The sequence below is a fragment of the Aedes aegypti genome, chromosome 2 (assembly GCF_002204515.2).
Source record: "Aedes aegypti strain LVP_AGWG chromosome 2, AaegL5.0 Primary Assembly, whole genome shotgun sequence".
Classification (NCBI taxonomy): domain Eukaryota; kingdom Metazoa; phylum Arthropoda; class Insecta; order Diptera; family Culicidae; genus Aedes; species Aedes aegypti.
The window spans coordinates 68917290-68929585 of NC_035108.1; the positions used below are offsets into that span (position 1 = coordinate 68917290).

Here is a 12296-nt window from a genome sequence, read left to right on the forward strand (position 1 = left end):
ATGCTTTCCTTATACCCAAAAATGCCTATTTGTATCATCGGTTCACCCACGGAGAAATTTTTTTACCTAATTTTTGAGTTTACTTTACCCAAAATTAAGTATATCGATTATAGTTTCAACCCAAAATCTCTCGGTTTTCTCTTTCTCCCACACGAATGTTGTCAAAAATAGAGAGAGCTGCATCTACCCAATAGGGGTACTTTGGCCCAATAAGCCAAATTTGGGTAAATGCAACTTTTCTTATGTTTGGGTCGAAAGAACTCAATTTTGCGTTAAATCAACCCAAAATTGAGTATATTTTTCTAATGGAATTAAAGCCAAACTACCTAGTGGGGACCTTGGAAATTGGGTTGTTTAGTGATGAAAAATTCGCAGATTTTTGTAGCTAAACCGAAAGAGCACAGTTTTCTAAAGGCCCAAACGCAATGATAGCGGAACGGCAACGGAATGCGGAACCGGTTCGCCAGCATGAACTATAATCAGCTTGTCGAATCAGTGTTGATCCAATTTCATTCGTTGTCAGCTCAGTCGAGATGTGTGGTACATGCTGGCGAACCGGTTCCGCATTCCGTTGCCGTTCCGCTATCATTGCGTTTGGGCCTTAAGTGTAACACGATTTTATTGCGCTTTATTATCTTAATTTTGATATAGTAAATGATTAAAATAGATTTAATTCCGTCGACTCAACGACATTTCCATTTACATAATGACAGCTCGTCCCGGAGTAAAATTTGCCGAGGGGTGATTCAAACGCGTTTTCCATACGAAATTCAAACGTGTTTTAAAAATAGTTCCAGGGCACGGAAAATTATGAAACTTTGGATTCTGGCTCAGTTTTCAACGTAGAATCAGAATATGTAAAAAACAGGATACCCCTAAACAAGCCAATTTAGCCAAAATTGAGTTATAGAGGTCCCCAAGCAAACTGCCACGAACACCAACGCACAATCAATCTTACACAAGTCGATTTCCTCAGAATGAAAACGTATCGATGTTTGTTTGACGTCATTGAGCTTTCGGTCAACGGCAGGCCAACAAGGAAGTCGTTGTTTTGCAGCAATTCTGTTTATATTTGGATTCTCACAGCAAACAAAAGCAATGTTGTGACAGTTCTCACAGCAAACAAAGAAAATTTTGTCAACATTGCACTACTACGCAGGCAACTGGATTGGTCTATTGCGCTCAACTACGGAATTGCGTTGAAACAACCCAAAATTGAGTTGAATTCCGTCTCCGTGCCATTTTTACCCTAGCGTTACTTTTGAGAAGGGCCTAAGAAAAAAAGCCTTAACAATTTTCAAAAAATTAAAACTAAGAAACTATTTGTCTGATCGGTTTGGTGTCTTCCGCAAAGTTTTAGGTTATTATTGAAACTTTATCTGGAAAAAATATACACTGTTAAAAAATATCTTGTATTTTTTTTTATTTCGAAAATAAAGCTTAAAAATCCATTTTCTCAAAAATCGTTTTTTTTTTTTTTTATTTTTTTATTTTAAAGTAGACAAAAAATTGAGTCTTTGGAAGAAATCATGGACAAAAAAGTTATGATTTTTTAAATAAGGTTAATTTTTCAATATGGTCTAAATAAACCTTGTGAATGCTTTTCGACCCGATTTTATGAACGTACGCAATATGAGAAAATTTTGCTAATTGCTACCGTTTCCGAGATACAGCGATTTTAAAATTAATTTACTGAAAATTCACAACTTTTGGTTGTTTTCGGATGTTTTTCGAGTTGATAAAATAAAGAATATTTTTTTCTGATAGCATTTTATTTCATGTTCTTAAACAATGATGGAGCGTCCTATTTTGATATAAATTTCTTACTTTTTCATAATGTTTACAATTTTTTTACTAGTTTGAAAATTGCCTAACTTCTAATGTCTCCTTACTAGAAACATTCAAGTTGGAGTTCGTTGATTCTATTGAAGTTGCTGACGTTGCTTCCAATGACTCCTGACTAGGAATATTCATATTGGAATCCGTTGACTGTATTGAAGTTGCCTATGCTGATGCTTCTGTTGTTTCCTCTTCCATACAAACATCTTCCTCTTCACTACTTGATAAGTCATCACTGCTTGATAATGCTGTTCTTTTGGTCAATTGTAAACGACACGAACCACTAATTTCAAATTATTTATTAAGCTGATTTTCATCTGCAAACCCTAGTTCAACTAATTTGGCAATATTACTTTCCGTACGATCTCGGTAACTTTTTGAACACTTTTTTGAAAACACATTTACACAACCTTTGTTGATGGTGTTCATTTTATACTTCATTTTTCTAAGCTATCTTTTACTTTTCACTTGATTATCACTTGCTTGTATCTTTGCTGCATCAGCTCTTTTTTATACCAACATGGGTACTTGAATCAACTATTAGGTACGTTTCTGTCCGACCACAAAAATATACACGGAGAAAACTGAAAATACTAGTTAACATTTTATATATGACACTCCAACTATAAGTTCGCTTTAATCATTGGAACTGATAACAAAAATGCTCTGCTGAAATTTATTTTATACTTTCCAAATCTTATTATTGAGATATTATCGGTTATGCATATAGCAGCAGATATTACTCTGGGGACTTTACAATATTTGCTAGCCATTTTCTTCCACTACAAAACGGAAGCTTTCACGAACGTAGAGTCAAATTTTCAAGTCTGTGTTTGCAAAAGTTCAATGTCGCGATAAAATACATTCGGATAATCATGCATCTTGACAGGCACCATTAATGGTAAGTTTCCCAGTCAGTTGTTACCACTGTTGCGTATATTTGATAAAACTAAATCATTATTTTCCCTTAGAACAAAATCTCGGTCCGATTGGCCTGTCATGGACGCCTCCATTTCTGCATCCTTCATCCGGAAAAGGATCCAGAATCGGTATGTCAGTATCTTTACTACAACCGGCAACTAATTTGCTTTAAGTGACAGCGCTATTTCATTTGATCGATTCACATCGGCCCAAACGGAGACCAAGTTGTTGTGTTGTGTTGCGGTACAGCGTATTGGATCCGTACGATCTGCAGAGCTTTCTGTTTCGATATGATGGATTCTGCGAGAATATCGTCAAAACGGAATGGAAGTGGATAATATCATGTTAATAAATCGATATTCATCGCACAAACTTGTGTTTTATTATTGATAAATAAAAAATAATAAGAAAAACAAATATTTAAATGGTAATGAGGAATTAAACCCTTTTATGCATGACGAAATTAATCACGCAATATGCATGCTGTAATATAAAAGTCATTTATACTAGCGAATCATAATGTTGAAATATGCATGGCAAGGGGTGAATAGACCGAATATGGTTTTAGCGCAGACAGACGTTTAAGCAGGAACAAATTTATTCAAAATTCCTGTGTAAATTCTACCGTGGTGTCACCTAGGGAGCAAATTGCTGCAGTACAGTGACAGTTCGTAAAAGCACGTGGCATCTACTTCTCGCTTACCACCCAATCCACCACCCACTGAACAAAACTATCAAAACAATCACTTTAAAAATGATTCACACAATTGTGATACTTTCACGCCATTTTATTTTACGTGACTAACGATCATTCAAGGTTATTATACTAGTATGAATCTGTGAGTAAATTAAATGCCAACCTGTGGTAAAAATTACAAAAGATTTAATTAACTTTTACATGAGAAATTAGATCCAAAAGGGAACATCACCCACCTAGCGCAAAAAAAAAGGTGCATAGTTTTTAGCGTTGAGCTCGCCGGCTGTGGGAGCGGTTGTGTGTCATGCTGTCAACGAAATGTGATCGGGGTGGTGGCGGGACGCATACGCCACTAACGCCATCTGTTAGCTGATTGCCACTTGGCGATTTGTGGCGGCCATGTTTTTACACAAGTGGCTGAGTCTAACTTGAACGTCTGTCTGCGATAAAACTGACAAGCATCAAATGATTACCCTATATGCGCATATAATGCTGTTACCGTGCCGCATTATCGTGCTTACTGGTTACTTGGGAATGTTAGCCTGATTTTCTCGTATACCTTTTTTGTTGTAAATTTTGCGTACTTTCATAAAATCGAGTTGAAAAACATTTAAATAGTTTATTATGAGCATTTTCAAAAATTCACCTTTTTCTAAAAAATCATAACGTTTTAGTCCATGAATTCTCCATCTGCAAAAGACTTCATTTTTTGTCTACTTTAACACATAAAAAAATAAAAAAATCAAAAATACTATTTTTGAGAAAATTGATTTATTTATTTATTTATTTATTTAGCTTTATTTTCGAAATATAAAAATTACAACATTTTTTTTACAGTTTATATTTTTTTCCAAATAGTCCCAACAATAACCTAAAACTTTGCGGAAGACACCAAACTGATCGGACAAACCGTTTCTAAGTTATATTTTTTTTTTTTTTGAAAATTATTAAGGAATTTTTTTAAGACCCTTCTCAAAAGTAAGGCTAGAGTCAAAATGGCGAACCGATAATACAAAAAGGCATTTTTGGGCATAAAGAGAACATGTGCAAAATTTCTTCCAAATCAAAAAATATAAAAATTAAATTTGGGTAAAAAGTCGTCTTTTTCTGTGGAATCGCTCAGGTATAACACCTATCCGTAATGCATTATGGAGTTAAGATCTATTGACTTCGCAGCACCAATCTGGTGTTCGCCGGTTGGATTTCCGAAGCGAAGTTTTAAACGAACTTACTGTCATTGCTCTGCCAGCTCGGCTTTTATCTCGACTGTTTTTGAAAACAGTCCGACATCACGACGGAAGAAATTTCACCACAACGGAGGATTTGTCAGTTCGAGCGCGCCAAAATAAGGCTATCCATGAAAACTTTTCGTGATAGGACTGACAGTGAGAATGCAACCGAAATGAAAGAGTAAATAAATCATGCGAGTGTTATCGGAGCTTTACATTTTCCTTTGTAATCGAAAGTCATTCCCATCGCGAAACGTCAAATCACATGGTAAACAAAAAAACCAGCTGATCGCAGCTGTCTCATGGATTGTCTTATCCTTCCGATTGAACATATGTTGGCGGTGCTTAAGGTGCAACTGTTTGCTTTTCATAAATGATGATAAATTTTGTATTTTTGGTGATATGAATCCCGTTCTACCGGACTGAAAGTGTATCAACATGCCTGTTGTTAGCAAGTATCCCAGGTAACCAATAAGCATTTGAATAAGCCGTAAATCAGTCTTCTAATTGCATTATATATGCTCACTGCCCTAATATAAATCTGGAGCTCGATTAGAAAAGGTCGTAAGTAACAAAAGTAAATAAATTCTGCTAATTTCACCATTAGGTAGATTTTACTCAGTTTAATATGCGGTTCAAATATCATTTTGATATTATATTTCTTTAAAAATAAAATAAAAGTTAACACTTCGACGTAATGAACAAAAACTAGGAACAGTGCAAATTTGTTCATTCGTCCTATTGTGCATAAGGTCGAAAGTAACAAAAACGCCTAATTCCGATAAAACGTGTATTCGACCTTTTGTCACCAAAGGTCCTATGAGCGACAGCTATCAAAATAAATGGAAAAGCTGATGCGACGCACCTGTAGTATTGATTTTGTCTCGTTAAACAGTTTTTTTTTACAATGAGTGGATTCAATTCAATGCCAGGTAAGTTTCTCAAAATTAAAACATTATTTTAGTGTAATAATGTTCCTTTTACAGAAGCGGCGATTTTTCGAAAACAAATCGTTTGGTTTGATGAAAGGAATTTACGGAAGAACATTCCTATGGAAAGACCCCAACTAAAGACCCGCCAGATCGCAGATTAGTAATCTCTTCACTTGATGGTTCCAGTGAAAAAACAGCTTCGGGATCGATTTCATCGATGGGAATGAGCATCCATTCGCCATCCAACCTTCAAGCGAATCCAGTAACACTGATTCCATGGCAAAACCGGTCCGCACCGGCTGGGCAACTGGAAACATCAATGGATCAGTCTCCCCTTGCCAATGCTTGGATGAACACCAATCAATCCCTTCATCTTTCCTGACACGTCTTCGTCCGTTAATTCACCAGCTTCGTATATGCTGACTTCATCAGACGGTAGCCCAGGCCTTGAAACTGAGTCCTTAAAAACGAGTTAATGTGTTCTGAAACTAAACAGATCGAAGATTTATTATTGAAAACGTTTTTTAAATATCTAAACTTATTTTTAGAGAGCCGTTAGTCTCTTTTATTTTCTTATTTTATATTCCGAAAGCTTGCAGTATTTTTGTACAGTCAAACCTCTATGAGTCGATATTGAAAGTACAATCGACTCAGTGATATTCTAAGAAAAGCTGTTTCTTTCGGTTTCTAATCCAGCGGCTATCAACGATGCATAACTTTTGATGTCTCCCAAAAGATCCTCCCTCGATGGATCCACAACTACTCCAGGGAGTTGGTGCACCAACTGGCAGACTTCGATGTATGGCATGCGAATTGGACATGGTAGCGTTCCAGAAAACGAACAGCAAACGTTTAACATGGCAAAAGCGTTATGTTAACTGCAAATCAATCCGAGAAATTCACTATTATTGAGATGAGAATACAACGATGGCTGGTGGGTCGTATGTACTTCACTGACCATCAACCAGTCCGATCGTATTTTGACGTATGGACATTTTCAGGTGTCAAACGTCTGAACGTGCCCGTTCGATGTGCAGCGGTGACTAGCGTTAGGTCGTATCGATTAGTTCGAATGAACCTCAAACAATCTCACATAGACGGAAAACTTTTGTATTCTCATAAATAAAAAAATGAGTATATTTTTCTCATTTTGTTAAATGGTTTAAGGCAGCGTCCATTTATTACGTAACGCTAAATTTGGAAATTTTCGACCCCCTCCCCCCGTCCGTAACGCTTTTTGTATGAAAAATTTCAAAATTTTATATGAGCCGTAACGCTTGAGCCTACTCCCCCCTCCCCCTAGAGCGTTACGTAATTTGTGGACGCCCCCTAATGGGAGGGATTTCGTGTTGTGTCTTGATACGTATATTATGTAATATTAGGCTTTTTGTTTTAAATAGGAATTGAATTTCGTTTGAAAAACTTCATGGTGAGTTATCCCAGATAGTCAAAAAATGTCACATTCGACCTTTTCAAATCGAGCTCCAGAAATACACGCTGTGAACTAGACTATCGAAATGCATACATTTTGCCTTATGCAAGGTGGAACGGTTAGGGTTCATTCACAAATTTCATAACGCCAAAAATTGTCAATTTTGACACCGGGCGTAAGTCGCATGATCGATTTCTCTTAATCGATCCTCTCTTCTTTGAATATTGGTGACAAGATGCGGGTTTGTTTGCATTCTTTCACCTCAGAACGCATAATTGAATTGCTGCCTTGCGTCCTGAAGTAAAAAAAAATGCTAACAAACCCGCATCTTGTCACCTTTATTCAAAGAAGAGAGGATCGATGAAGAGAAATCGATCATGCGACATACGCTCTTATTCTAGCACACGCTTGAAATAAAGGGAATAAATATCATAACATAATTTGTTAATGATTAATTTGGCTCACAGCCCTGTGGACACTTTATTTTGTTTCGGAGTTTCAGTGTAGTGGTGCGTATCATTTACATCGTTTTGACGTTCATCTTTGGCTTTCTTTCGCATTCAAATGTTTTGCTCTGTACGCTTGGTGTACTTCAAAAAATAGTGATTAAATCGTAAAATTATTGTTCCAAAACTTCACGCCACACTCTATAGACGAGAATGCCCCGAAACGGAAAGCGCCCACAACGGACGAAGACGACGACGACTATCGTAAGAAGCGGAACCGAAACAATGAGGTTGGTATCGCACCACGATTGACCCGATTTCATCATCCTTACAAAGTGCCTTATCTATTTATCATCAAACTCTTCTCAGGCCGTCAAGCGAAGTCGCGTCAAGTCCAAGCAACGCACCGAAGAAACCCAACACAAGGTCAACGATCTTCGGATCAAGAACCAAATCCTGGAGGATAAAATAAAAAATCAAACCAAGGAGCTGAAGTTCCTGAAGGAGCTGTTCCTCACTCAGGCGCAGGCCAAATCCGACAAACTGGTTGGAGTGAATCTGGCGGAACTGCTCAAGAGCTCTGACGAAGAAGGGGAGGGGGAGGATGAGGGAAGTGACGAGGGCAGGGATAGCAGCAAGCGGAAGAATAAGTCCGGGAACGGTCAAAAGGCGGGTAGCAGTCGGAGTAGCAAAGCGGGTTCTTCCAGGAAGAGTTAGGTCATTCTGTAAGTTTTTGTTTGTAAGATTAGGGTGTAAATTGTACGGATAATTTGATATTTTAACAATGTTATAAGTCGATACTAAAGAAAGGTGATAAGATCAAGCTAGAACATACCGAATGTCCCGTGTAACGGATGTAGAGCTTGCTAAAATGATTGTCTTATCTTTCAAACGCGTGCTACTGCTTTGAGCTCGAGATAGATAGGCACTGCCTATTAGGCAATGGCATGCAGCTTCAGAGGGGTTTAAAATGAAAGGCTTAGAGCGTAAAACGCTCAAAGGTCAGCCGATAGCGTGCGACTGTCTCTCATCGTTCAGTAGGTCGTACGCGAGCTCTGCGGGCGAAGGCGTGATTATAATTTTGCAGTTTAACAGGGCTGGTAGCAGGTCTCATTTTAAATAGTTGGTCACTTTTTTATACAAGTTTCAAAGCAGTATCTATTTCTAATGGATGGTATCATAGTACTTATACCACACGATATAAAAATGCAAAATGGCAACTTAAACAAAGAAAGCTCTCAGTTTACAACTGTTTATAATTGAACACTAAGCTGAGAAACAGGCACTGTTTCAAGGAGAATGTAAAGTCTAGAAAAAGAATTAATCCGAATATTCCTCAAGGGATCGAGGAAATCTATTAAGAACACTGCATGAATTCTTCAATCAACTGAATCTTAGGTTACTTTTAGAGTTCATCCAAACAATTTTCTAGGATTTCCTCCAGTACTTCATCCCGTAGTTATTTCAATAATTTCATCAAGAGTCTAAAAGTTCTTTCAACGATATTTTTAGGAGTTCTTTTTCAAGGCATGTTGTCTCAAAAGTTCTTATTTTTTAGACACGCGATCGAAACCAGCCCTGCTGTTCAGTGTACATAGCTAAGAGAGCAATAATGTGTGACTAGTAAGTGCGAGTAGCTTAGGAAGAAAAAAAAATCAGTGTCAATGGAACGTCGAGAAGCAGTTGAGTGATGTGTACTTAGAGTTCGCGCTTCAGGCACATTAACCTAACAACGCAGCTTTCAGTAGTGGTTAAGAACGTGATGCATTACCATCGAAGCATCTTGAAGAACTAATTTTCTTCTACTCGTTTATCATCCAGCAAAACTTGCTAATTTTGAAACTCCGCGAAAATGGGTCTCATGGACGAGCTTTTTCGGGCCTTTGATCAATCATTGATCCTGAGTTGCTGGAAGTATGTGTTCCCGATTCTGGTGGTGATGTATCTGTTCATATTCCTTTATGATAAGCATCGCTACGGTAGCAAGAAAACGAAAAGCAGTGCAACTACATCTGTGACTAATGGGACCAAGGAGAAACTGGATGGCATGGAATATGTCGGAGGTAATTGTAACAATCATGGTATACTATTTGCATTGTGTTACAAACATAATTAATATGCAAAAGCGATGCAAAATAGCCCATAACAAGAGCGTTAGCGTTAGCGTAGTTACGGTATACTTCGTAGATTGGATACTAGCAACATTCATGTTTCTTTTTAATAATCTCATCCTGACTACTTTCAAGAACAAGGCAGGGGAGTATACCTTGTTCATATCATAAACAAGAATAATAAAAGCATGAATATCGCTATTCCCGGCCACGCCCATCTTTACCGTAACTTGGGATAGGGGAAGGAAATGTTGATGTAGCACTTACTTAATGAGAGGCCACCGACTCAGCGACACCCTCATAAGTGCTACGGAGTTGGAGGTTGGGGAAGGTATATTCACAGACAAACAGACGTAATACTTAGAACAAATGTCGATCAAAATCATAGTCACGAGGACATGTACGCCCAATACTAAAATCGGTGTGTTTGGCCGATAGGCCAACAGATGGTGGTAGTGTGCAAACGTCAAACACGAACAAAAACGATGCGAGCGCTGCGGGTGGTGAATCGGCCACCTACCATATTTTTGAACCGACCGTTAAAAAGGTGGTCGATGGCCAATGATGAGAGTGTGACGTCTGTTTGTCTGTGGTATATTGTCAGGATTCGCCTAGAAAGCTGGCGATAGACCATAAATATTTGTTTGAGCGTTTTCAAATTAATCTTTTGAATGCCGACAATCAAAAGAGAAAACAATAGCTTATTTATAGTATAAATAGTATTTCGCGAAATGCTTGTCGATAGTGCAGTAATATTTTTGCTCAATAACCAGTAAAAAGCAAAACCGATCCTTCCAAGGTCATCGGATTGTATAAAATAACGATACGCGTAAAAAAAAATCACGCCTATTCAAAAACTGTACTGTGCCCATTGAAAAACAGTACTGGGTGGTACTGTATTTTCAGATAATCGAAAAACGAAAGGAAGCGCGTTCGAACTAAACACCCTAGGATAACACAGTCGGTTTTTTCTGCTCAAAATTATACGAAAAGCAGAATCGATCCCTCCAGGGTCATCGAACGGTTAAAAAGCATCCACAACCGATTGTTAGTTGCGTAACACCCGCCCGGACAGAATGCGCAATCTGAACATAATTATCAAACTCCGAAAATAACATTTTCCGTTCAAGAAACGATCAGAAGTTCCACGACGCGGACAAAAACGATCCGGAAGACTCACAAAAGAAAAAGTATCATACTGGACCAAACTCACCGGATTGATTCTCTAAATTTATGTGCTGCCTGTCACTTCCGGATGGTTCGGTGAACTTAGGGCAGCCAAAAACCAACAGTACTGAGGACACAAATCAAACAAATCACTTTTTCATTTTTCACTTTTCACTATTCCATTTCTGAATGTAAAAACTGTCCTGCTTGGGCTTCACGAAGCACTACCCAGCAAGACGCTCCAAAACAGAAAAAAAATCTCCGGCGACGAAAACATGCGCGAAACCGTGAGCCAAATCTATAGGATGACGCAAAACCGAACTGTCCTGCTTGGGCTTCAAAACAGAAAAAAAACCAAAAAAAAAGAAATCTCCAGCGACGAAAACACGCGCGAAACCGTGAGCCTGGGAGGGAGAAACCAATACAAAATTCCAGTACGTCATAGTGAGCCGGGATTCCGCTGTCACGAACTGTCACTGTGAGCCCAGATCTCAAACATTGAACTAACATTGAAAAAGCGCGTAACTGATTGAAACACAATTTCGCATTTCATCAAAAGTGACAAAAATTGAATGAAAATCAATTCATGCACATAATGCAAGTAATGTCGTGTGAGCACCTTTCAACTGATTGAATATGAAGCATTGAAAAACGCATCGTTTTACTTTTTCCAATGAAAACTAATATTTAGTGCATAGGAAACTGTGGCCCTTTTTCCATGTTTGCCAGGAAAGATCGAAAGTACACAACAAAAGAAAACTAGCGGTTTTCTCCAAACCTGCCTTGATTGTTGTTGGCAAGCTGGAGTTATCTTGTAGTTCAAACAAACGTTTTTCTTTATTTCGTGTGTAGTATCGGTGCCTCCCTCCCAGCCGTGAGCTAAATCTATCGGACGACGCAAAACCGAACTGTCCTGCTTGGGCTTCACGAAGCACTACCCAGCAAGACGCTCCAAAACAGGAAAAAACAAAAAAAAACTCCAGTGACGAAAACACGCGCGAAACCGTGAGCTAAATCTATAGGATGACGCAAAATCGAACTGTCCTGCTTGGGCTTCACGAAGCACTACCGCAAAATAGCCCATAGAGCGCTGCATATGACGAGCCTAACCTCACTTATTTGACAGCTGCTGGTCCTGTTGTTTACGTTTCGGACTTAGTCGTTTTTTCCATCATTTTTTCATATTCGCATTTCTATCACCAGCATGCTGATGGTGACGATTTTCCACGGTAGGAAGATAGAATAATACGATCCGTGAGTATCTGCAGTGGATTTGACCTCTCCTCGCTGCAAACTTTCACGAAATTAAGAATGATTCGAAAAAAGTACTAAGTCCAAACTGTAAACAACAGGACCAGTACCTGTCAAAATTGATGCGTGACGTCACAGTGCAGTGGAGTATAGAAGAGTGCATGGTGACGTCACGAAAAATTCTCCTTCTCTGTCCCTCTTTCATCACGCTCAACTGAATGTCCTGCTCTTTGACACTCACTGCTGGAATTGTTTAGATTTATTTTATATG

General features: G+C 38.4%; 2 protein-coding genes across 4 annotated transcripts in view; both read left to right on the top strand.

Annotated features, from left to right (window-relative positions):
• Positions 1 to 7660: 7660 nt before the first annotated feature.
• On the top strand, positions 7661 to 8301 carry LOC5572340 (CCAAT/enhancer-binding protein gamma; the record flags this gene model as incomplete). Its single annotated transcript, XM_001660253.2, has 2 exons — positions 7661 to 7786; positions 7866 to 8301. Coding segments are annotated over 2 exons (474 nt in total), but the record flags the coding sequence as incomplete, so codon positions are not given.
• A 223-nt stretch (positions 8302 to 8524) lies between these two features.
• LOC5572342 (iodotyrosine deiodinase 1) overlaps positions 8525 to 12296 on the top strand; it is a 28735-nt gene continuing 24963 nt past the window's right edge. Inside the window, exons 1-3 of one of the 3 annotated variants that reach the window (XM_021841137.1) lie at positions 8525 to 8618; positions 9055 to 9119; positions 9318 to 9559. In XM_021841137.1, coding sequence (XP_021696829.1) covers positions 9349 to 9559 — 211 coding nt within the window. In that variant the 5' untranslated portion in view covers positions 8525 to 8618; positions 9055 to 9119; positions 9318 to 9348. The other 2 variants (XM_021841138.1, XM_021841139.1) reach the window with 2 other exon arrangements.